This window comes from Perca fluviatilis, chromosome 20, assembly GCF_010015445.1.
Source record: "Perca fluviatilis chromosome 20, GENO_Pfluv_1.0, whole genome shotgun sequence".
Lineage (NCBI taxonomy): Eukaryota > Metazoa > Chordata > Actinopteri > Perciformes > Percidae > Perca > Perca fluviatilis.
Window position 1 is genome coordinate 16,349,022 of NC_053131.1, and position 25,218 is coordinate 16,374,239.

Sequence of the window (25,218 nt, forward strand, 5' to 3'; positions counted from 1 at the left end):
TATTAGTTCTTCTATGAGAGCTTGCTTTCCTAAAAAAAAAAAAAACTGTGTAAGCAAAGCACAAATAATTTGCTAAGTTAAAAAAGCAATGTTAACAGAATTAATATTTATATAAATGCAGTGCAATGTTTCCTGTGATTTTCTTTGTGTGTGTGAGCAATTATGAAATGCTCAGAATAAAAAGCATACATGTCATCAGTGTTTGCAGGTTAATGCTCGAGTCTCAGAGAAAACATGTTCCCAATTAGGATGAGAATAAGTTGCCATGGAGACAGCTGCCTCCAGATTTTACAGTAACACAAAACTAAATTACAGTGACAAATTTAGAAGGACAGCTTGATATGATATATGAGGACATTTAATTTCAGAATGAGGCATCCTTTCCCTACTCACATTAGTATACATGTATCACACAGTTCACTGCAGATCTGATCAGTGTTAAATTACTTTGGAACACATACATTTATGATTTTCCACATCTGGAAATTCATTAAGAAAACAAGGACAACACACACAAAAATTAGGTGGAGTAGGGAAAGTAGGCTACGTCATCTTGTGATTCAATTTGTGCTTTTAATTGTATTTCACTAACATCTGTAGATAATATCTAAACATGACTGAACAGACCATGACATTACAATTAGATTTTCTAACAATCCCTGGTAAATATTACTGTAAGTATTTGACAATAAGACCATTCATTTCAAAAGGGGTTGACTTAGTTTTACACTTCTCATCTAATCATAAAGTCATCATCCATGGTGTATAATTGAGTTAGCATAATTGAGTTAGCAATGTAGATATTCCAATTGTATGAGATTTTAAACATTTTTTCTTTGTTTCCTGTCAGTAAAATTGTTTAGATACTATATACACTGATGATCAGTGTTTCATCTACAGATTAGTCCTTAAATGAGCTCTAATGTCCTGGGCCTCAGGGCTGCCTGGCATGGAAATAATCCCAGCACTTTGTAAATGTTTCAACATTCACCATGTCTGTTCAGCCGCATAATTAAACAGCACTGCCTTAAATTGCTAAGCAGCTATGTGGTGGATGTTTAAGATGGCCTGGATCAACCTGAATCTCAAGCCCCATTTAATCTCCATTCTCATCTCTGCATTTTAAGTGTGGGTGTTGTCTGAGGAGAAACACGGAAACAACATCAAGCTGGAAAAAAAAGAAGCTTTAATTCTTGGTTGAGAGTGCAGGTCTGATGTTTCTGTTTTTAACTAAAGGGCTGTCCAACACAAAAGCTTCTTTTCAAACTTCCACTTGTAGCATCCCAAAACATTCTGTGCCGACGAATGCAGCCAAGTCACAGTCTTCCCCTTTGATGAAGAAGTGTAGTAGTCTATGTGTCATTGTCTAGTATCACAACTTTCACACCTGTGGGGACTCAAACTGATCCAAAAGCCAAGTGCGAGGGAGAGAGAGAGAGAGAAAGAGAGAGAGACATAGAGAAAGAGTGTCTGTCTACAAAGCGTGGCCTCACTCAGGGCTCCAGAGATCCAGGATGTGTGCGCGTGTTTGTCTTTGTAAGCATATGTTTATCAGAAAGTGAAGGCGTAGACAACGCCAACCACCACAATGTTTCCGATGGTCGCGAAGATGGCGATCCAGAGCCAGATGGCATCGCTGGACATGGACTGTGACTCATCCTGCTGGCCGTGTACCGAGGCTGCAGAGGCAGCGGCGTGGACGCTGGCTGAGGAGTTGAAGAGCGAGTGCTCGCCGCTGTAGTCGTCATTAGGCGAGGAGTCCATAAAGGCTCCCGTCATCAAAACTGGAATCTAAGAGGGGAGGAGAAAAAATAAGGAGAAAAGTTAGACTATAATTAAATGTTGGCACTTCTGCATTTGAAGAAGAGAGTATATGGAGAGAAGTGAGACAGTAGGTGTCTTATTAAGGTTTTGCTTTTCCAATCACTGGCTACCGGGGACGTAGCTACTTCTTTTTATAGCACCCTTGGATGGAGTTACATTCAACACTTAGATGTTTATAGATCCTGATTCCAGTACTTTCATATGTAATCATTCAAACACAATAAAAACAAACCACGTTACTGCCTTAGTGCAGGAAAGAAAAAATCCATTAGCACGCCAGATTGTTTTCCTATTGGCCATGCATTAGCAGGTCTGAGTGCTATATTAAAAGAAATGAGAGGTACTGTAGTTGAATCACGACATCATCAGTAAATGGTTAAAAGTTTTCCCACACAGGCATGCAGGGTCCCACTCTATCTCACACACTGCTTAAGTGTGTGTGTGTGTGTGTGTGTGTGTGTGTGTGTGTGTGTGTGTGTGTGTGTGTGTGTGTGTGTGTGTGTGTGTGTCTTTGCATGTGTGTGTATTAAGGAAGCAGTACTTGATTAACATGGAATGAATATTTCAAATGTGGCAAGTGAAAATTATCCATTGCTTGGGACAATCAGAGCCCTGGGAAGCTTAGTCATTAAAGCAGAACTGAATGCTTTCATGTGTTTGTGTGAGAGTTTTTTACGCGCGCATGTGTGTGTGTCTGTAAAGCAGGGTTTATGATTGAGGAATGCATGTGAGACCCGTACCACGCTCACACTCTGATAAAGATGCTGAAAAACAATGCTAAAAATACCTCGGAGGAATGTTGAGCGCTCGCATACACAGAAATTCTCTCTTGGTTGCTCATTTGCTCACCCTCTCTCTCTCTCTCTCTCTCTCTCTCTCTCTCTCTCTCTCTCTCTCTCTCTCTCTTTCTCTCATGTACACTGATGCTACTGCACAAAGATGTTAACACACACACACTTCAGGTCTTCCCTCACACAGGGGAAAACACTGTTTATAAAGCATTCTGCTGCTCTCCGCTCATTGGCCCCTGGTGGTGAATAATGACATGACACATCCTGCAGAGCGCCGGCTGTTCACATGAGCATGATGAGGGCAGACAGGCATGCATGAAGTCCAGCAACCTGGGTCTCCCTGCCCCCCACCCAGTAACTGCTCATTCCTCCTGCTACAACATCTCATATGTACCTTGCATCCATTTCTTTTTTTCTACCATGAGCAGATTCATATCAAATAGTCATATGCACATCACAAATAGGTGGGAGGCTATCACAGGCTACATTACAAATTAGCATCAATGAGAAGAGTTAACGTCTGCACACGGATTACAAACCACAAATGCATTTAAATGGACAATATTTTGATTCCTGTTGGATCCTCATCAATAAAAATGGTCACCACACCCATACATGACAGGTGTGGCTAACCACGCAACCTCCTCAGGGTGATAAACATCTAAAAACAGCTAATTAACACATTTCAAGACATACACAATGATAACACATAAAGTGTGTGGGAGTGCATAGACAACAAACATCAATATATCAAGTAAGTCAAACGTTCCAATATTTTACACAACAAAAAACACCAAAAAAGTATTTCAGCAGAAAATCTCCATAAACATACATCATAGTTTTCTATTAACATACATGCACATGTTGTGTAGACTTGACAGATAACTATTGACAAGACGCTATACACAAGCTAGCAAAATCAGCTTTGTCAATTAAATCTTGTCTTAAAAGATTATTTTGGGGCATCTAAAGAGCTCTTCTGACCTCTCATCGACATGCTGCTGATTTGTTTTTAAATCACACCACATTGTGATCTCTATAGACACCACAATGTTGAAAACCTTATCCTGCATTCAAAGCTGCGTCTAGCTTCTCTAAATCTAAAGTTCAGTCAGACGATAACTGAAGCTCTCAACCCTGTCTGCATTCTTTATATTTTTGTTTTATTTATAAGTAACTCATTGTCCACAGGAGTGAGCTGTTTGCATAAATGGGGAAGTGTACCGAATAAAAATTAAGTGGATACTGGGAGTGTGTGCAAACATATTCCAGTCGTAAGCCTGAATATTTGATTGCTCACTATTTTTGGAAGAGATGGTGTGCCTATATATATACACAGTACATGTAGATAGGCGTTTCAATTACATGTCAGTAGTATATCATCATTTTTCAAGGGACTTGCTCTTCTATCATTCATCCAAACCCACAACTCCCATGTGTATCATGCACATGAGGTCAGCGCAGCAAGCGGTTAAGCACTAATGTAAAAGAGGGAAATAAGAGATCTCGAGAAGGAGCATCCTAAAGCATCTGAGCACTTATGTGGGAAATGAAGGTCATCCCCTCAGCATTACTGCTAGGAAACCCTGTTGACATACATGGATGACTTCAGTATTAAAGTTATACTACTGACCAAAGTTTCCTGGAAACCGTACACACTCTCTTCTCCAGGTAAACTAGTGGCTGAATGGCTTCAACAAGCACGTCCACACAGAAAGCTTGCTACTAAATTTCAGTGTTAGAATTGAGCTCCCTAAACACATAGTTTAAACTACATTTATGGAGGAGGTAGGCCATTCTGATAGATATATACAACCTGACAGACTGAGCTACTCTACTTTAAACATTCAACAAGTTGAAAGTGGTTTTATTTCGCAGGTTGTCTTATGAAGCTTTTTTTTTTTTTTTTTTAGAATAAACAGAAGGAGAACTGCTTCACACAGACTACGAATGTTTTTCTTGTAGTTCACAATAAAAACTACAATTTGTATCTTCTTTTGTAATGCATTTCTTTCACAGCATGCTAACTCTGGAAGGCATCAGTTTGGCTTCAAGTTTGTGCTTGTTACACTTCTTCATTACGAAAGCATAAAGATGCAGCAAATGTGATTTAATGCACGTTCATTTACACTTATCCGCGTATACGAATCTCTGTTGGCCAGATCAGAAATCTAATTGCAATCTGTCTTGGTTTTCCCGGGCTACATGCAAATCAGGGTTGGTTGGTTGCACCTGAAGCTGTTTGGAAACTGCTAAAAAACAACACTTTAGCACTTTAGCAGTTTAATTACAGCTGTGACATAGTACTTCCTGAGGTGGTTTGACATTATTGATTTGATTAAAATCTTTTCAATGTCTTGAATGCTTCTTGGAGCTTTTTGAATATCGAGTAGCTTTCCGGTCCACCCAAGATACAGAAAATGAGTGTACACTAAATGGGTTAATCTACAGTGAGAAAATAACAAGAATCAGAGCCAAACATGTGAGATATTAGCCTTTTGTGTAATTGTGTATAGACTTACATCCCTCATTTGTAAAGAAAGAGGGTAGCATTAGCACAAACACTGATTTTACAATGCCCTGAAAGTGACTTCTTCTCAAAGCACTTTTATGTGGTCTAATCCTTTAGAACCACAATTTGACGTTTAAATCTTGGATTTGATATGTTGTATGTGAGTGAAAATGAATGGGATTAAAGATAAACAACTGTTTCATTTAATTGTGTAATATCATCTGCAAAATAACATCCTGCCATTAACCAGCACTAGAGAAATCTCCTGACTTGCATATTTCACACCTCCTTGGCTCTGAGTAATGCCTACACCTGTGCAATGCTCCACACAGGAAAACCCCAATCCATGGTAGACGATACAGCGAAGCTCCTTTCACTGTACCATTCCACCTGCTCTGCTCTCACAGCTTTGATTTATTCCCAGCTGTTCCTCGAGCTGTGCCATCCTACACGGGTGATCACAGTAATTGTGAAATAGAAGGGACTGTAATTGCCTCCTGTGGGATGTCGCCACCAGAAAGTGCTCAGTTAGATGGCTTTGGAACAAACAAGCAAAACCCAAATAAATGTCTAGTGGGGAAACCAAAACATATACCTAACCACAAAAGCACTCAAGCATTGGCTGTTAAGATGAAATGAAAGATAACAAGTTTGTTTTCTGCACTCAGGGATAATATGAGGTTAAATCAAAAAGTCCATACTCGTTTCCTTGTGGAGAACAAACTTCAAGGTGTACTCGAGAGAACAAACTGTATCGGAGAAGTCGGGCACAGAGGTGGACCCCTGCTGTGCAAAGAATGGACTTAGTGTTTGACATCACAGGCACAATCAATGAAAACACACAGCTGTTGATTTTCCCAACTGTCACGACCATCTCTGCTTTATTGACTTCATTACTGCTCCCATGAGTGTTATTGTGGGATTTGTCTTCATATGATGTCATCTTTGGTTTTAATGGATTTGTATCCGACTTTTGTTTTGAAATCACACTTTGGCCATGACGTTACAGCAGATTACTGTAGGACACAAGGGCGTACAAGATTGCACTTTAGGAAAGAGTTTTGTAGCTGCTGCAAAGTGTACTGATCTCAAAGGATTTGCTTCTGGATTTATTTGGTTTTATTGCTATTATAAAAAAAGCTCCCTATTTTTGGTATATATGAAAGAAAAGCTCTTTAAAGACAGCACGTGCCCTGTTCAGAGCGGCGTTCTCTCTCTCGGGCAGGTCACAAAGTTTTAGTCCTTGGAGCACTAAAGTACACAGTAGTATTAATGCCTTAAAGTTTGGCCGCATCTCTTTCATCGTCAGTGACGTCTAGACTCCTCTTGATCTCAGTGGTTTCACAGACCGGGAAATTAGCTCTGGCTCCTGCCTGTTGGAAAACACTTTTTTTAAGCACTGCTGCAGTGCTTTGAAAAATGCATACCCCTTGAGTTTTTGCCCAACTTTCTGAACTACAGCATGATTTAAAATGCAATTTTTAAAGTTATTCAAATGAATAAGATACACTTAATGTGCATACATCTTTATTTGCATGAGTGTTTGAGCAAAAATCTGTACTGTTGTCTACTAAGCAGCCATGCAAATATTTTATTGCACATACTTTCTCAAAAATAATAGGCCTGTTTCACAGCAGACATTTTGACCTGTCATAGTAGGAAAAGCACAGGTGATAACAATAACAATGGCTCTGCTCTTTTCAAGTCCCAGTGAGCCATGACATTGTGACAGGAAGTCAGCATGCACAATACCAGGATCCTGAAAATAAAGCAGCTAAATGGAATACAGCCTTCATTATTTACACCTGTGCTTTTCTTACTGTGACAAGTCAACATGTAATCTTTAAAAATGAAGGCCCATCCTGTCCAAACAAGGTTTTTGTCAGCCAGCTGAAAGCAGTGAATAGCTGCTCATCCAGCAGCACCTACTGAAACACACACACACACACACACACACACACACACACACACACACACACACACACACACACACACACACACACACACACATACACAAATTGCACAAAGATGTGACTTGTTGTTCTGACGAACCTCTCACTGCCTCAACGCTCAATCACCACCCTGCTGTGACAGGTGTGTATCACCACGCAGATGAAAACATTCATTTAAACTTGCTGCGTTATTGCACGTTGAAAAAAAGCTACTGCGTGACAATTACAACAAGCACCCTTAGTAAAAACAAATAATATGATCAAATAATATCTAATTAAGAAATCAAAGTGTCTGAGTGTTTACCAGGCACATGTGGTTGCATGTTAATGCAGGGAGTAAGTATATTAACTTTTCCTGTTATCTCCAAAGTGCTGTGGGATCACAAGAAAATCATTGAACAAAATATCTTATGTTTCATTCATGTGTGGACTTGGAAGTTAAGAAATCACTGCTTTTTGAAAAATGGATGTATGGTTGATGCTTATCTATTTTGAGCTCTCAGCTAAAATAGTGCACACAGTGATTCCCTGTAGTACTGCAAATTGCAAAAGTGTTACAGTAGAACACAAATTTATTTGGACAAAACATATTTTTTCATTTTCACTTGCTATTATTATGATGGCCAAAGTATACCCTTTATATTAAAACGTAGATACATTTTTGTTTAGTTTAAGCTTTGCTTTCTTTCCAGCTGTATACAACTGTACAAAGTAACCTCAAATTTCCCTTAAGGAAGGATAAAAATAAAGACAGTTTTTTGAAAGGTGGGTTTATCTATAACCTACACCACAGATCAGGGAAATAAATAAAATTGGGTTACAGTATTGAAAACAAATCAGAGGATTATTTTTCTCCGTGTAGGGGAGAAAAAAAAAAGCAGTCACTCCTATACAATAGCAGCCACTTAGAAAAGACAATAGATTTGCTCTGTACCATACTATACACATTGCCATAAATCTGGAGGAAGATTTGCAGAGGTTTTAGGGAGGCTTGTTCACCAGCGCAGAAGTGATGAGACCTTTAGTTTCAGACCTGGTTCCTGCTGGTCAGATTTACAGCTTTGCTTTCATTGATTTCCCCTGTCTCAGCAGCCCAGCAGCATTTTTCAATAAATCTTATAATTCAGTAGAACAAGTGTAGCCCAAGTGATCCTCACTTGACACCATGGTCAATCTGTCAGCTCAGTGGAAATTGTGCAGCACAGGGGAAAGTTTATTATACTTCTTTGATATTATGAATGATAAATGTATCACCTTCATGTTTCTTTTCTCAATGGTGTACCTGACCTCAATGTGATAGATTTTTTTTGTGAATGCTGATTCAGCAGCATTCAGAGTATTATTATCTGATTCTTTATTCTTCAACTTTCTTTGGTCACCTAACTTCTGCATACGTTCAGCTACAAAAACCAATGAAATCTCAAAATGTTCTGCTCTTTAAGCACTTGGTGGGACTTCTTCGACTGTTTCCCCGCTATTTATACTTTCTGAAATATTAAGCTTGTTTCAATTTTTATTTTACATTAAAGTCAATGGAGCAATTCTCAAATACTTTTCAGGCTTCTTCCTCTTTGAAATGCTACTCTTCCCACATACTTTTACCTACAGACGGCATTCTAACATTAAACTGTTCACAAAACCTTTAGCTATTAGAAAACGATTTAGCTTAATGATATCTTTTACAGTTTTTGTGTTATCACTGTTTGAGTTTAGTGTTTAATTCAGAATTTTTCTGTGCTTATAATATTGCATGGCTTAGAGTGGGTGATGTTTAGCTTTAGTAATTTTGCTGTTCAGCATTCACAAGCATTTTCTGCAGGAAATGCATTTTCTAGTTGTACATGATCTGCACTCATAGCAGTGCAAAAAATAAATCATAATGAAACAATGCTTGAAAAAATAGAATTACCACCTTGCTGTTGTATTAAGTGTATTTGTGTGTGTGTGTTTTTGGCGAAATGGAATTATATCACTACATTGACATGTATGATCCCAGTGAATAATTTCCAGTTCAAAACATGCTGTCTTCATTTCAGGACTGTTTTTTTTTTTTACAGAGAACTGATTCGTCACATGGTGCCACAACATGGCTGAAGCTCAGTATCAGCAAAACCAATGTGTGTTGACTACCAGAGGAACAGGATAGAACACAAAGTAATAGTAAACGTGGGACCTTCACGCACATCTTCAACCTTGCAGCACAGAAGATCTTTACAATCACCAAAGTTATTTGGTGGGCACCCAAGATTTATGTCACCAATTCAGTATCCAATCATTTGGGAAATATGGTCACAATCTAGCCTTCTGTTCATGAGTTATGTTTTTGAGTAATGACCAGAAAAGTGTTTGTCATGGTGAAGTTGAAATCTTTTGGATATACATCACTTCATCATTTTATACTATTCAACATTTGTGTGGATTTGTGTGTTTAAAGAAATTTAAAGAAATTCCCCTCCAGGCATTCCTAAGATATCACATTCACGAGAATGGGACGGATGGGACTGAAAAACAACCTGTTCTCACTCCCAACTGACTCTTGGTCAGTGACCCTCAGCGCCTGATACCGATGCACAAGGCGCCCTTTAGCATCTGTATGGGAAGCACCCTGGCTCTCAGTGCAAATGCTCGACCGCATTTCTGGAAGATGACATAGTATGAAGAGCGACACTGGTATGGTATTAAAGACCAAAACCCTGCATAACAAGTTAGGTTGGTGTGGTGGATGGGTCAAATAACACAGGACTTTCACCCAGGAGATTGCGGTTTGTGTGTCACTTAAACATACTTCTTTTAACCACACCCACAATCTTTTTCTAACCCTAATAAAGTGGTTTTTAAGTAGTATTGTTTGAATTCACAAAGTCCGTACAGTGTGAGTATGTGACGAGTTGGGATGAGAATGTAGTTTTGTTTGAATTCAAAACGGGATACCCAGAGCGTTAAAAAGTGACGCCAAGGGGTCCTGACTAAGCACGTTGAAAAAGTGACACCAAGGGGTCCTGACTAAGCACGTTGAAAAAGTGACGCCAAGGGGTCCTGACTAAGCACGTTGAAAAAGTGACGCCAAGGGGTCCTGAATAAGCATGTTGAAAAAGTAACGCCAAGGGGTCCTGACCAAGCATGTTGAAAAAGTAACGCCAAGGGGTCCTGACCAAGCATGTTGAAAAAGTAACGCCAAGGGGTCCTGACCAAGCATGTTGAGAAAGTAACGCCAAGGGGTCCTGACTAAGCATGTTGAAAAATTATGCCAAACGGATACCCAGAGCGTTAAAAAGTGATGCCAAGGGATCCTGGCGATTTGGGAGTGAGAATGTCGAAGACATAATGCCTCTGGCAACTGCTGTCATTGATGTGGAGGCATAAAAACATTTCTTTAAAAGATGAGTGGAAGAAATAATGCATGTTCACATCTGGAGTTGTTACTCACTGATACATGCTGCTAATTAGTAGTTGCGTGATGACTTGATGTTTGAGATGAAACTAAACCCATCAGCTATAAAACATTCAAATCCAACACAAACAAAGAGTGATGTCTTATTCTTGCCAGATGATCACAAAAGCTATTTTAAATTGTTCTGGTTTCTATTGACCTAGTGTCTGACTCTTGACATGTGTAAGTGTATGCCTGAGTCTGTAGTGCTTTGGTCTGTGACGCCCAAAGCTGTAAAGACTCAGTTCACACAGGAATAAAGAGAAAAAAACCTTAAACCAAACATGACAACTCTCAGCAGTGTCAAAAAAACCAACACAGACAGACAGAAGGAGGAAAGACCGGAGCTTTTACATTTTGATGACGAGTCAAGATTTCATCATTAATCTCACAGAAGATACATTGACTGCTCCCACATTTTCTCCCCAAAACAAGGAATTAAGAAGTTCAGATCACAGACTTTATGCAACACTGGTATCAAACTGCCAAGTCTTTTCCACAAGTATTCTGTTCTATTATTTAGAGAATTATTGTGGTGAATACTACCCTAGATGCTTCAAGATTACACTGCTTAAATGGTACTAATGCGTTTTGTATTATTGACACAACAATTTGAATTTCTATTTCTGCCAAAAATGCAATTTATTCAGCATTTCCTTGCCCCTGCACATTTTGCCCTGGATCATACATTTCATTTTAAATATCAAGCATTCAACAAGTTTAAAAAAAAACAACTTACATTTCTCTCTCTCTCTCTTCTGGAATCTTTTGAATTGTAAATTTGGCAGATCAGACCGAATCAGACGGGAATCATCGTCTCTTCTCTCTGTCTATGTGACTGTGTTTGTTAAGACATAAGAAGAGTTCAACAGAAGTACAATGCAGGACAGTGACTTACATTTAGTAGCACTTTCGAAGAGTGCTTTAAAGAACTGTAACGTTGACACAGTCATTCAGGCAATTTAACACATGATTACTGACTTAATACATATACATAAATTACAAGACTCTCCTTTGGCATCTTAGTTTTTAAAAGAAACTATGGCGTATAACTCAACTTACAGGTCCATTAATCACAAAAGTGCTTCTTTCACACTGCCAAGTCCTCGCACTAAAATAGATCTATGTGTTATTTTGGCATATTTAAATCTAATTCATTAACTATTCACACTTTCATTTTGAGATACTTTTCATAATCTACAGAAAAATGCTTTTTCACCAAAGCCTGAGGGCCATTTATTATTTATGGAGCAGATATTTTAAATATGCATAAACTGAATTATGTGCAGCATGTGTTTTATGGTACAGTTTACACCAAAGAACACATCTTGCTATAGCAACAGAGATTTCTTGATGTGTAAGGTCACATTCGCACAACACTTCCAAATCTATGCAGAGCTCATGTATTTTACATTATGAGCGTTTTCAATTAAAACACACCCAGTGGAGTCACATGTTACCTCTTGCATGTTCATGGCCGGTAAGCAACACACACTTTATTCAAGGAAGAAGTCTGTTTGCTGATCTGATACTACATCACAACATCACTGCAGTTTAACACCAAAGGGGACAAACTAATAACAAAACTAACTCAAGTATAATACTCCTAGGTTTTAGATTTAATGTTTGCTAAATTCATCATCTAGATAAAAAATAACAGAACAAGAGATTAACAAAACATCCATAACTGACTTCATTCATTAGAAAGACACACGAATCATTTTCAATTTAAATCTTTATCATATAATACTACAGTCAGGTAGAGGAAGAAAGTCTGTTATCTTTTAACAATAAACACATTGAGTTGTCTATTATTATTTCCATGCAGTCACACGTGAGGCTGAAAAACTGCGTTGTTTTAGCATCAAGTTAGTGAGGTACATTATTTCCCCTTTACAATAAACCTCCCATTTAGGCTAATAAATAATTTCTTCAAACTATAACAGTTTTAATCATATTTGTATTATAAAATAATTGATTTACAAAGAGAATATCAATAAATTCAGACGCAAATAATGATTAAATCTAAATAAAAAACGCATTATGCCATTAGGCTCATGTGTATGCAATTAAAGTATAGCATGCACCCCCACTCTGTGGAGCGCCTGGGTACAAGGGCGTAACTTTGAGTTTACCATTGGGGGGGTTGAGATCTCCACTTTTGAGCAAAATGGAAATTTTGAGCATATCAAACACTTAATTTCCTGCATTGTGGTTATTTTTCTGGAACAATTATGGTGCAAATGTCTTTATTTATGTAAAGGAAATTATGAATTTTTTTTGGGGGGGGGGTTGCACTGGCCAGTTTTGATTTATTGGGGGTTGTAACCCCTCCATCTCCCCTGTAAATTACGTCTATGGCTTATAATCATGCACCTTTTTTATAATCCTGCACCTTTTTTTTTACAGCAGAAGATTTGTTCTGTCATAAAATCATTGTCAAACCAGGGGAGGTAGTGTATCTGGGGAGCTTTACACAGGTTTTGTAAGAAAGCTTCCTGACTGGGGTTAAATAAGATCACTACGCTCTCTGTGCTCTGTGGCTGGCATCAGCTGCCCCTACAGCTCCATCCATGCCTGTTTATTCACTGTGCATTACAGTTACATTTCAGTTGTAGGGAGGAAGCCCTTAATTGAATCTCCACTCATATAAGACATGGCTCAGGGTGAGGTGCAGCAGGGGTGGCCCAGCTTTGCACCAACACTTATATATCTAAAATACAGAGCAAGCAGAAACACATCGATGGGAGATGAAAAGCTCTCATTTTACCTCACCCATCGAGTACATCTCTTACTGTTGCTGTTAACCTACCCCATTTTGATGATTCTAATTCTGGATCCCTGTTCACATTTACCAACATTTGTGGATAAAGATCATTTGAAGTCCCTTTCAGCATCAGTCTTTTTAACAGGATCAAAAGCAAGTTTCAGCACAGATACTTCCTGCTTGTAGGGACTGATCCAATGTTACAGTAAAACAATGGATAAATATATCAAACAGCGCTTCATAATACTAATATTGTCAATTGCTCTGCAGACTATATTTTTGCATCTCACTGATATGGACATTGTTTGGTTTAATGTTGGCAAAGAAGAAAGCTAAAAAGCTAAAAGTAAGATTAAAGCTAAAAGTAAGATTAAAGTATGTCTTGCTCACTGTTGTGATTTACAATGCAGAGGTAATACTATCAGCAAACTTAAGAGAGCAAGAGTGTTACAGCAAAACCTCCTCAAATTCACCTTTTATATAACTTTTCTCATTCCAGAGCCGTTTCTTGTCACATGTAGGCCGAAAAGTAATCTCCTCAAGAAGTGGAACACCTCATGATCACCCTCTCCTTTCTGAATTACAGTACATCTATTCACTCAATTTGTTCTCAGATCCCTTTTTAGCTCTTATTTTAACTTATTTTTCTCTATATATGATGAAACAAGGGTAAAAAGGAAACCTTAGTGCTGACTATTGCACCTTCTCATGGCATGCATTTAATATGTATCATTATAGTGCTACAGTTATTGTAAATCACTCTGTTTAACAGCAACTGCATCTTCCACACTTTATTATTATTTTTTACTGGGTAATTTGTATTCCCATATTTCTGCAGCGCTCTCCTTAATATCCTATTTGATTAATTTCTGTGTTCCAGAGCTAAAGCAATCTGCATGACCCCACATACTATGAAATATTTCCATTTACAATGATAGCATTTGACAGATGCTCCTATCCACAGCGACTTACACTGTAGTCCTGAGTCTTTCTGTACTGTAAGATAACTCCACTGGGAAATGTGACTGATAGGTAGCAGGAGCTATTCAGAAACAATAACCAGATGGAAGGAATTTCTCACTCTAACTTTGAAGTAAACATGCACTGTATGTAGACAGAATTATACTGTTCTGCTCATTGCATATTATTTTACATTGTTTATTAGAGATATAGTTTGAACACTTTTTATCAAAACTTGGATTGAAACACAGAGCAGACATTTTAGTAACACTCTTTAAGTATCAGCAAAGTTTCTCCACTAACTTCTCACTGTAAACCTTTGTGTGGAATATATCACCAGAATCAATGTTCTGTAGGTTTGTTATTAATGAAAATCCAACCACCTTCATGATCAGCCAATCAAACACTGCAGTCTTTCTTGGTGTGTGTGTGTGTGTGTGTGTGTGTGTGTGTGTGTGTGTGTGTGTGTGTGTGTGTGTGTGTGTGTGTGTGTGTGTGTGTGTGTGTGTGTGTGTGTGTGTGTGTGTGTGTGTGTATGTTACCCTGTTCTGCAACCCTGAGCTGGTGCTGCAGACCCCTCTGAACCACAACTCTTCATGTCAAATACAAATTAAGCATAACACATTTCAATTCCTTTATCCTTGTATTGTTTGATTTTTTAACTCTATTTTTTTACATATAAAAGCACCCTTACAATTATTTCCCCCTTGTTTCCCCTCTTGTCTATATAGCCTGGTAGCTGCTGTCACAAACTGTCAATCTCATGGAAAAACAAGATTAATTACCCCCTTTGTTAAAGCTGTAACCCACTTCCATACTAATTCTAAGCAGGTTTTGAGTTAGTATTTCTATTTACAAGAGAAAAGAGAAAATTTAAGTAAACTCAAAAGTTAGTATGCATACTAAAAACTGTACTACCTAACCCTGTCCAATGAGTGAGCTATCAGTCCATATTAAGTCATGTTTACTCCGCTTGGTTCATATAAGCCATTAATATTTATATCAGCTTCTATAGGATGTTAAAGCTCCTTCAGTCTATTGTTTCACTATATTCTACTTCCTACTGTATGTGGCACTAACAAGTGATTTAAAGGACCAGTGTGAAGGATCCTTTAAGAGAATTTGTGGCATTCACCACTTGTCTCATGAACAAAATTCACAAGTGGTCGAACGAGTCATGAGCAGGAAAAGAAAACTCTTTTGACTTGAACTAAGACAAACCTAATGCAAAATTAACGTCGTACTAGGGGGAAAAACGGGACTGAGTACCCACGAACCTCATGTGAGGAGGGCCCAAAAATATGCTAGAATGAGTAGCTGTGGATGTGGGGAGGGGCCCATAGAAAATGCCTTTCTACAGGGCCCAGAATTTAGTGCTACAACCCTGCTGCCAATTTATTGAGTTTTTTTGGATTTCCTAATTTTTATTGGCAGATTTTGGCCCACAAACTTGTACGGTTCAGTAGTTTGAAGGAAACTTCTCTCACTCTAACACCTGCCTCAGGGTCTTCATGCAGGTTGCTGTCCAGTATCATCTTCTGTTGCACCAACATAACCTACTCTAGGCTGTAATATTCTCTCTCTTCTAATATCTCTCATGTCATCACCTCTCGTACTGTATTTGTCACAGACTGCTTTGCTTAGAAACACATTATTTAGCAATGCTTGCTGATTTCCAAAAGCAGGACTTGAACCTCTGCGTTGTGATTTTTAAGAGTGAAATCTCACCAATGCGCAGCTCCTTATGAACAGATTGGTATTCATCAGGCTAAAACAACTTTGCCCTGTTGAGTTTCCTGAATGCAAACCTCACAGAAAAAAAGTAAGAGTGGTTGAGGATAAGAAGAGCAAAATGTTCTTGCATTAGGCCCAATGTCTTTGTTGAAGCCTTGATCAACTCTGTTGTTTCTTCAATGTGTAAATTGCCTGTAGCATCTCACCGCCTGTACTGGTGTAGCTGCTACAGTACTGTATATACCGCTGTAGGTTGGCATCAGCATTTCTGAATAGTTGCTGTATGTATTTTCCCTGTGGGAGGAGGGGGTCGGTGGGGTTGTTATGAATATGTCACGCAAGTGCCATGATGGCCTAGTTACAGTGTTTTCAGATACTGTAACAGTTCAACAGTGCTACCTCACTCTGCATGCCCTCAGTCCTGAATTAATATGATGTTTACATTATGTGTGTCCATGTATTTATGTAAGTGTGCACACTTACATTTACAAAAAGGAAACAGGAACATGTCTTTCCTGGAGGTGTCACACTACAGTGTGATGCATCCAGGAAAGACATGTTCATTAGTGTATGGATAATCTGACAAAACACATGTACGCAAAACAGCCAAATCATAGGTGAATTATTCCATTGCAAAGAAAACACACACACACACACACACACACACACACACACACACACACACACACTTTCTTGCTCTTTAGGACGATGCATTATAAGTTTTGGACCTTCTGTTCATAAATCACGTCTATAAATAAACAGATTTCTGTGTCTTTCTCACTTTGAGATGGATATATATCCATATATATAATATATAATAATATATAATTGCAGCAATAAACTATAATTGCTTCTAAATGATAAACATGTTTGAATGTTTGTTTTTTAACACACAGGTGGATAAATGGTACTGTAATCCCACACAGCATCAACACTGTAGGGCTGTGTAATGTTTACAGAGTAGCCGTAAGACAAATGGATGTGTACCCTACAGGTTGGAACATGGAGAAGCTCAAAACTCATTCAGTCATTTTGTCTGTTACAAAATGTCTGAAATCATGGCCTTATAAGATGATCTGTTGTAAATAACTCAACCGAGACCATAGAGCCATATCCATTACTGAGATTGGTGCATTGTTAAAACATTATGGTATTTAGCTCAAACACATCACAGCATCTGCAACAAATGGCTTGAAGCTCCAGCTGCGAATTGATTCACAATTCCGCATAGGCAATATACATTTCAACAACATGTATTTCTCCACCACTCAGGCATTCCAAATTATTTCCATACGTAATACAGCTGACTGTACCTTAAGTGCCTAATTCATAATCTGAGCATTAAAATTGCATACACCAGAAATGAGAAAGTTGTGGTCAAATTTGCTTTATATAAAACATAATAAGAGCTGTGGAGCATTAAGCGCAGCTAGTAAGCGAGGTTAGTATGACACAAATAGCTGCTATAAATCTGATATAAAATATCAGCAGCAACACATTGTACTTGAGGAAGGGTGTAATTTACCTTTTGAGGAATTCATAATAGTGAAATTGAAACTAGTCAATTTGTGTCTAATGATCAGATGCATATGACATAAATGAGCTATGAGACTGAAGTACAATAATTGAGTTCTAATAGGAAGGGTGTCAGATAATCCAGTATACTAAGATGCTGTATAGATACAGTCAGATTGTTCGAGGGGTGTGGCTACATACTTACATTCTGCCTTTGACTTTGAAGGGTCTTAGGGAAACAATATTTCTTGGGGAGTGAAGGTACATTATGTGCGCTATAACCTCAGCTCTGTTGCAGATTGAACAAGAGGTGAGGGAAAGAAGGAGAGAAAGGCCTGTCTGAGCACTGTCATTAGTTTCAGGTCAGCTTTCTTTGAACAAACCCCAAGGTCAGACTTAAAGAGTAGCGCCCAGTGCAACAGATCAAATCAAAAGCAGGTTTCACTTTTGGTGTAATTATGGAGGCATTGTTTGAAGTCACTAGGGTTTTATGCTCAAGGTGAAAACTGACTGAAAATTGTGGAAAAGCTGCACCAGAAATTATGTTGTCCAAAATTGGAAAACAATCTAAAAAAAAAAAAACTTTAATATTATATCTGATTCATTTGTGTTCAAACCAACAAGAAATCATTCGTTCTTCCCTCTTTCTGTTTGTACTCACATGGGTAATTTACTGAAATTGCACCCAGGGATGAAAACATTGTAATTGACATCTCCTGGCAAAGCTGTGCTGGAGACTCAAAACATAATCATACCGTTTTATTAGTCTATGTTTAGCATGCTAATGATTTTAAAAAATGCATAATGATGTCAATACATTACAGCAGCCGTGGTGATCATAATTCATCTCCACTTCTTCCTTGAGAGTGTGTAATCAGCTGCTGTCATTCAGCAATTTGCCAGCTTTAACAAAAGCAGAGCAGCCGCACAGTTTAACTCACATAATTTCCACCTGTGTTTTCTTTTAATTTAAAGAACATGAGCTGAATTTCAGATTTATTATTATAATTTTATGTGTGCTTCAACGGCAAAAATGTGCCCATGGAGCTTTTTTTTAAAAGATGATCAGGGCTGAGTCAATATCCAAAGTTTTACCTCAAATCATAGCTTAGTTCAACCGAATTTCCCCCCTGGGGATCAATAAAGGTGTATCTTATCTTATCAATACAGTGGATGAAGCTGCTTTGAAATTATCTCAGGATGAGTGAAGAATATATTATTTATATGGGAATACATAATTCATACCTGCTGAATATGAGAGGCACAGTTATATAGGAAGCATCATGCTGTTGGGGGGGTTAGGTCCATCAGGGAAAGATGTTATTACTTCATACTTGGCTGTCACAGTCCATTAAGTGTCCCTTTCGTTTTCCCCAGGACTTCTTTCAATATGCAATCATGATCATTTCAGGTGCAAATCAGCTGGGAGATGTTCGTTTCTACTGCCCCCCAATCTAACCAGTAACTGGCATTTCAGTAATCCTTTATGGTTAGCTCTCAGTTTTAGCACGGCACATATGCAGTTTGCAGTGATAATGGCAGCAGATTTAGCCCCCTCATTTTAGTATTGTTGTTTGATTTCAGACAAATGATGACAAAAAACAGCTTATTCTAGTCAGCGACAGTCACATTTTCAGGCTATAATGACAACTGATGCTAACAGATTTTATAAGCTATCACTAGGTGGCAAATTAAGCTCACTGAGTTGGCTAAAAACAGTGACTACATTTAAATGCACATAATATTCAGGTTTTTAAAAGACAATATTCCGACTGCTGCTGTTGACATGGCTTATAAAAAATGAATATTACACTGATATGCCTGTGTACATGCAGCTTTGCAAAATAGGATTTTTTTTCAAGCTTTCCACCAGTGGCAGACTTGTTTAACCATGGGAACACAGCCTCCCTCTTTCATTCCTTCAACCACCTTCTTGAAAAGATTGCTGTTGGGATGTTTGCGCATATCCAAAAACCTTTTGATATCCATGGCTTTCATAATGTTTAAAGTGTGTTTCTTCTTTCGACCAAAAATGTGGGCTTTTCTTTTGGGCATGCATCTCTACCCCAGCCTTGCAAACTGTTGGCTAGATGGTTTGTGTTAGACAACCTAGGTATGCACAGAGCTTAAAGGTGCTCCAAGTGATGTGATATGTTTTTTAGGCTACAACATTTTTCGTCACATACAGCAAACAGCTCCTCACTCTCCACTAGCTGCCTGTCCCCTGAACACACTGTAAAAAAACGCGGTCTCACAAATGGCAACAAAAACAAACTGCGCCAACCTGCCCCACGAACTATAACAAACAGTGTTCCAGCCAATAACTGACAAGAAGGAGCTGGTTGAGCCATCACTGCAGCAGCGTTAGTGAGGAGATGTTTGCTGTATGTGACAAAGAATTTTGTAGCCTAAAAAACGCGTCACATCACTCAGAGCACCTTTAACCTAAACCATAAACAGGCAAGAGGCGTAACTGTGGTAAAAACCCTGATTGAGACATATATTCTGAATGCGCTGTATATATGTCCAAAAATGCTTCTAAAACATGAATAATACCGGCATTTACCACGTTTTAATCGGAAAATGCTATATTCTGAAATAAATAAATAATAAAAAAAACACAATCCAAAACTTATTATATGCTGAGTTTCGCTGTCACACTGTTTTAACTTTCAGAGAAATCCAAAGCTTGACAGGTCTGCACTGCCAGTTACAGTTGCTAAGTTATGATTGGACAATTGCTGCTCAGGGAGGGGGTATCAGAGCCACAAATAGAGGCCTGCAGCTCCCTGGTGGTGAGTCAATTGTTCCCAATGAGAGCATTAAGATACCGCACTAAACTTGAGGCTGCTGATTTAACCCGACCACCTGCCGCTGCACTTCACTATCAGCAACAGCTAGAATACAAAACCGTTGTTTTGGAGGATGATGTAAAAATCAGTCATCCAAAGCAAACCAACCGAAATGCAGAACATTGTGTTTTTGTTCTGAATGCTCGCCTCCAGTGTATTATATGTTCTTTCTCTACAAGCAGTACATCCATTAAGTAAGGGAAAACCATGAAGTGGCCCTGCTATGAAAAGCAGGGTTACATCACTTTAATGCTTTCGGTACATTTTCCTCAATAAAAGGGTCTACTTTTTAACGCTGCATACTGGCCCTTCACAGCCTCTGAATGTCTTTGAATGCTCCTGCTGGCGCTGTGAAGTCACACATTAATATTGTACAGACAAACACACAAAACTCATTTGCACTCACTGTGGAATGCTTTTTAACATTATTCTGCCAATTTTAGTTTGATTTATCTGAACGATGACAGAATAGACATGAATAGACAAAATGTGCAGGTTAAGAAAACAAAGTATGAACAACACTACACACAAGTGGAAGAAGTCTGGACATTTTTCACTATCTCAAGACTATTGTTTTTATATAAAACCAATTGCTGAAAAAAGAAACACCAGAGGGGAAATGAACTCTGAGAGATGAAAAGGCTGTTGTGCCATTATTACACACTTCAAATAAGCCTCCACTATAGAGACCAGGAGATTTATACTTTAAAAGGGGACAGTCTGGGCATGGAGAATGCATAGTGAGATAACATGATTATGTAATTGAATTTTTTTATGCAATTGAGAACAAAGATGGTCTCGATATAGACCTTGTGGTGGCTGCTGTGTTTAATAAGAAAATAATCTCATCTGTGAACTATTCAACCTGCATTTCCATATCTGGCTTCATATCAGGGGGTAGTGCTGCACAAACAAGTCTTCCAGCTACGTCTCCAGCCAGTCTTTCTCCTATCATATGTCACTTAATTTGTCCAATCGTTTTATTTGGACCTTTATGATCAAAGTAGCTTTTGCAAGTAATTCTAAAAAGCATCTCCTCTTTTGATCTTGTTCAATTGTGTTTGTATGTTCTGTATGTTAAAAAATATAAAATAAAAAAATAAAAATCATCTCCTCTGATTGTATTGACATTCTGGCACTTGTTGTGTGTATCATTTGGCACCAAAGTAAACCAAAAGTGGATTTGCCAGTCCTGTCTGTTCCTGGTGCTGTGGGTAAATGCAGATTGCTTTGTTTTTGTTGAGGCTGTAAACCGCCTCCTCCATCCTCATTCACTCTCATCTGTCCTTTCTAACGTGAGCAGAGATTGACAGCCCTGTCAGGTAGAATGACTCAGAGCCACAGCTTCAATGAATAAGTAATTGAGTAATGAGAACTGCTGATGGCCTGTCATGAAAAGACAAAACATCTGAAGTGAGACTATGAATACAGACCTGAAAACAGTGTCTCGTTTAAGAGTTAACTGTCCAGATGTGTAGGAAATGGAAAGGGACTACACATAGGGTGCAATGTTGGCATTCCTTCTGTGCCTTTTTCTTACCCATGAGGATCAAATGTTGCCACAATAGCAATTTTTTTTAAAAGGTCGCTACATCCATGCACGTGTGTACATGCAAAAATTAGTAAAAGGCCAAGGCCAGTGGGTCAGTGTGTACTGGATAGACAGAGCCCTTAAGGGTTTTGGTGCCATATATGTGTGGCACATCTGTCAGCTGAAGCAAGTCTCAGACTGGCCTTATGCCCAGGATGGCTCTGGAGCCTGTCTACAACACATCAAACTTGACCTTAACATCAGTTAGTGGCCAGCACACACACTAGTGTACACGTTGTGATTAACAATCACAGTAGTTGGTTTGGAGAAATAAATGTAGCCTATAAAGTGATTGCAAGTTAAAAATAAATCTTAATATCCACATTTGAGGAGCCGAGGGAAGTTATCTGAAACATTTCTCAATTCAGTCTATTTGAAAAGATAAAAAACAAAGTGCCCTCAGCTTAGTATTCAAAAGCTTAACTGTGATTGTCACCTATTAATCCATGTTTTGCAATGCTTGAGGATGCCACCACTTTCAGCCTAATGAAGTATGCCCTTTTTCATTTCAAACCAGTGAGGCATCACTGCCAAACGCAAATCACTCGCCAAACACAAAAGCACACACATTGTTCTGCAGAGAGATATTTAGCATGTTTCTGCTATATCGTACAAAATCATTTTCACAAAAAGAAGAGTGACAAATGCAGCGAAACAATGGCCAATTATATTACCAGTCTGAACTGGTATTCTGTGTAATGGTACCCACATGATGCATGTTGTTGTCTTGGAGGATGTGTTTTTGCTAAAGGCCAAGATCAGTTTTTGGGGGAAATTAAAAATTCTGAACGTTATGTACCACTGATGAGTTTAATGTGTTAATTGCAGCAATGATGACCAGTGCATCCTCTGAACTAGTCATTCTTTATCCTCTGCTACAGGGAGAAAATCTGTGAGTTGGACTTCATTAAAAACTTTCTGTGTCTTTAGGAGAGAACAGTTATGGCAGTATCTGTCATCTTTTAGAGACAAAGTGATGACGAAGGTGTAATGATTTGCAACCGGCAGAGCTAGACTGAGATGGATGGGCAAAAAATCATCCATTGTGAAGTCAATCTTCAAAACTCCAGGGACATGCCTTCACCATTACAGAGTGAATCACTGCACTGGAATGAATTTCACCTAAGTAAAATTAGCCATTGGCTTTCTTGTAGGACTGCATTCTTCTTCTTTCTAATTTAGCAGAATTAGTTTTTTCTACTGAGTTAGCCATTAAACTAGCTGTCTAAATAAATAACTGTTTATTTCCTGTTGAGTTAACTGCATTTTACTCTTTTCTGCCTTTACTCTTGTGGACTCTGATGTTACGTGTAGAACCGTAACCATAATTTGATTATTCAATTGTCAATAATCTTTGATAATCAAATAATAGCCATGTCTTTGTCATTTCAATAATTTTTTTAAAAGCACAAATGCCATACATTTTCTGTGTCCAACTTATCCCAAGTTATTTATTTTTTTTTAGCAGGGATTGACACCAAAAACAGCCCTGCTTAAAACCAAGAGTCCACCTCCCATGCTGAAAATCGAATGTGCCAAAAACTGCAGTTCCTCGAATGGCCACTTGAGGCTGCCTCCAAAAGGGAGTCAATCCAGACTCCCATGTGAAAATGCCCAACTTTACATCACAAGTAAACATGTTTCCCCAATCATGACAACTGTACAGTGGTTGAATTTTTTTATAACTCACCCTTTGAAGTTATATTAAGGCTTAAAGCTATGCATAATTAAGGGTGTGCCGCTTTGAGTGACAGGTGGCTGCCGTCACAGTAGGTCTAGAAGAGAGCAGGGCGTTTATGGGGACATTCTGTTTGGTCCCCATCTGCTCTAAGTACTTTCACAATTTAATTTACAGACTAAATAATTAATCAACTGATCAAGAATATAACCGGTAGATGTTTGCCTCCTTCGCTGTGCTGCTGTCAGTCGCTGTAAGTCTGTTTCCTGTGCAATGCTATAGCAAAGATTCTAGAAACACAAGCGTACATTAAGTCATAGAATACATCATTTTTGATTACTTCACTCACTAAAACTTTGCACAATGATAGAGTGATTAATGCTGACTGTTTTGATGTTAGGTGTCATGCTCTCCACTGTTATTACTCCGCCTCTCTTTCAATCATATTGAACACAAAATGTATTCTTGGATGGCTCCATGCTCCAATATGTTTCTATTTAGGGGTTCTTGATTTCAAACATTTGGGAGCATTAGGCTTAGTCTGGCCCTCAGAACAGCCATTGGTGGCAAAGATAATGCTCCGAATCCATTTAATAGCAGATGCACAGAAAATGGCAAAGCAGATGGCACCAGACAAACCATGTAAGCAGCCAGACACTGAGGGAGGGGAGGGAAGAATAGCCTGCCATATCAGCTCCTAATGAAAACAAAACACATCTCAAAAACAGATGCGCAATAACACAATAATAATAACACATATGTTCCATCTGAAATCAAATGTATTGACATGCAAAGCACATGAAGGCAATATGCCACAAGGTCTTGGTCCAATCTAACTGGTGTCATTTTAAAGAAATATGTTGAAGTTTTAATGATGTTTTTTTTGTCACAAACAATTCTGACAATCACACAAAGGTAGAGCATGTCCAAGTTAGACTTAACCTAATAAACTACAACACACCTAAAGCCTAATAAACGTATAAAGGATAACTACATCTACTATTTAGGGTACTAAAAGAGGCTATACTCAAATGTACAGTAAAGGGGGAATTAGTATCCTATTTAGTCCCATTAGCAATATTATGGAAATATATATTGATTTTAAGTGAACTACTGTAACTTCTATACATCTTAATTAATAGTGTTCAGATGTAGCCTATCTAAAATGTAAAACTGCCAAAGCGCCTAATAAACGTGTTGACCGGCCACGCCCATTAAATCGATAGACAAATGTAATAAAAAGTTCGGACGAGCCAACCATCTTTGGGCAAATTGGAGGAAAGATGTCTCACCTGCGCAGTCATAAATGACAGGTCCATACTGTTGCTCCGTTCAAGCCAAGGCACTCAATGAAAGATGCAAAAGTGCGTAGTTTTTTCTCTTATTCCCCGATTGAGCATTTGCCTTGTTTTTATTTTTTAACTCGGCATCCACAGTGCTCTGTAAGTTGGCGGACTTCACGTGAGGAGCATGTCGCAGATGAACAACCAAAAAAAAGGAGGCGGAGGAAGGAGGAGGAGAAAATGAAGGGATGTGACAAAAAAAGCAGGAAGAGAAGCTGGGCAGACGGAGAAATGAAGAGATGTGGACGCGAGAGACAGCGTGAGAGGGA

The 25,218-nt window shown here is 38.5% G+C and overlaps 1 protein-coding gene across 1 annotated transcript; it reads right to left on the minus strand.

Moving 5' to 3' along the window:
* Positions 1-340: 340 nt before the first annotated feature.
* LOC120549802 (uncharacterized protein C14orf132) lies at positions 341-25,218 on the minus strand. The gene is made up of 2 exons (XM_039786942.1): positions 24,899-25,218; positions 341-1,791 (listed from the first exon to the last, which is right to left on the minus strand). The coding sequence occupies exons 1-2, from the start codon at positions 24,923-24,925 to the stop codon at positions 1,552-1,554; spliced, it is 267 nt and encodes an 88-aa protein (XP_039642876.1). The 5' UTR covers positions 24,926-25,218; the 3' UTR covers positions 341-1,551.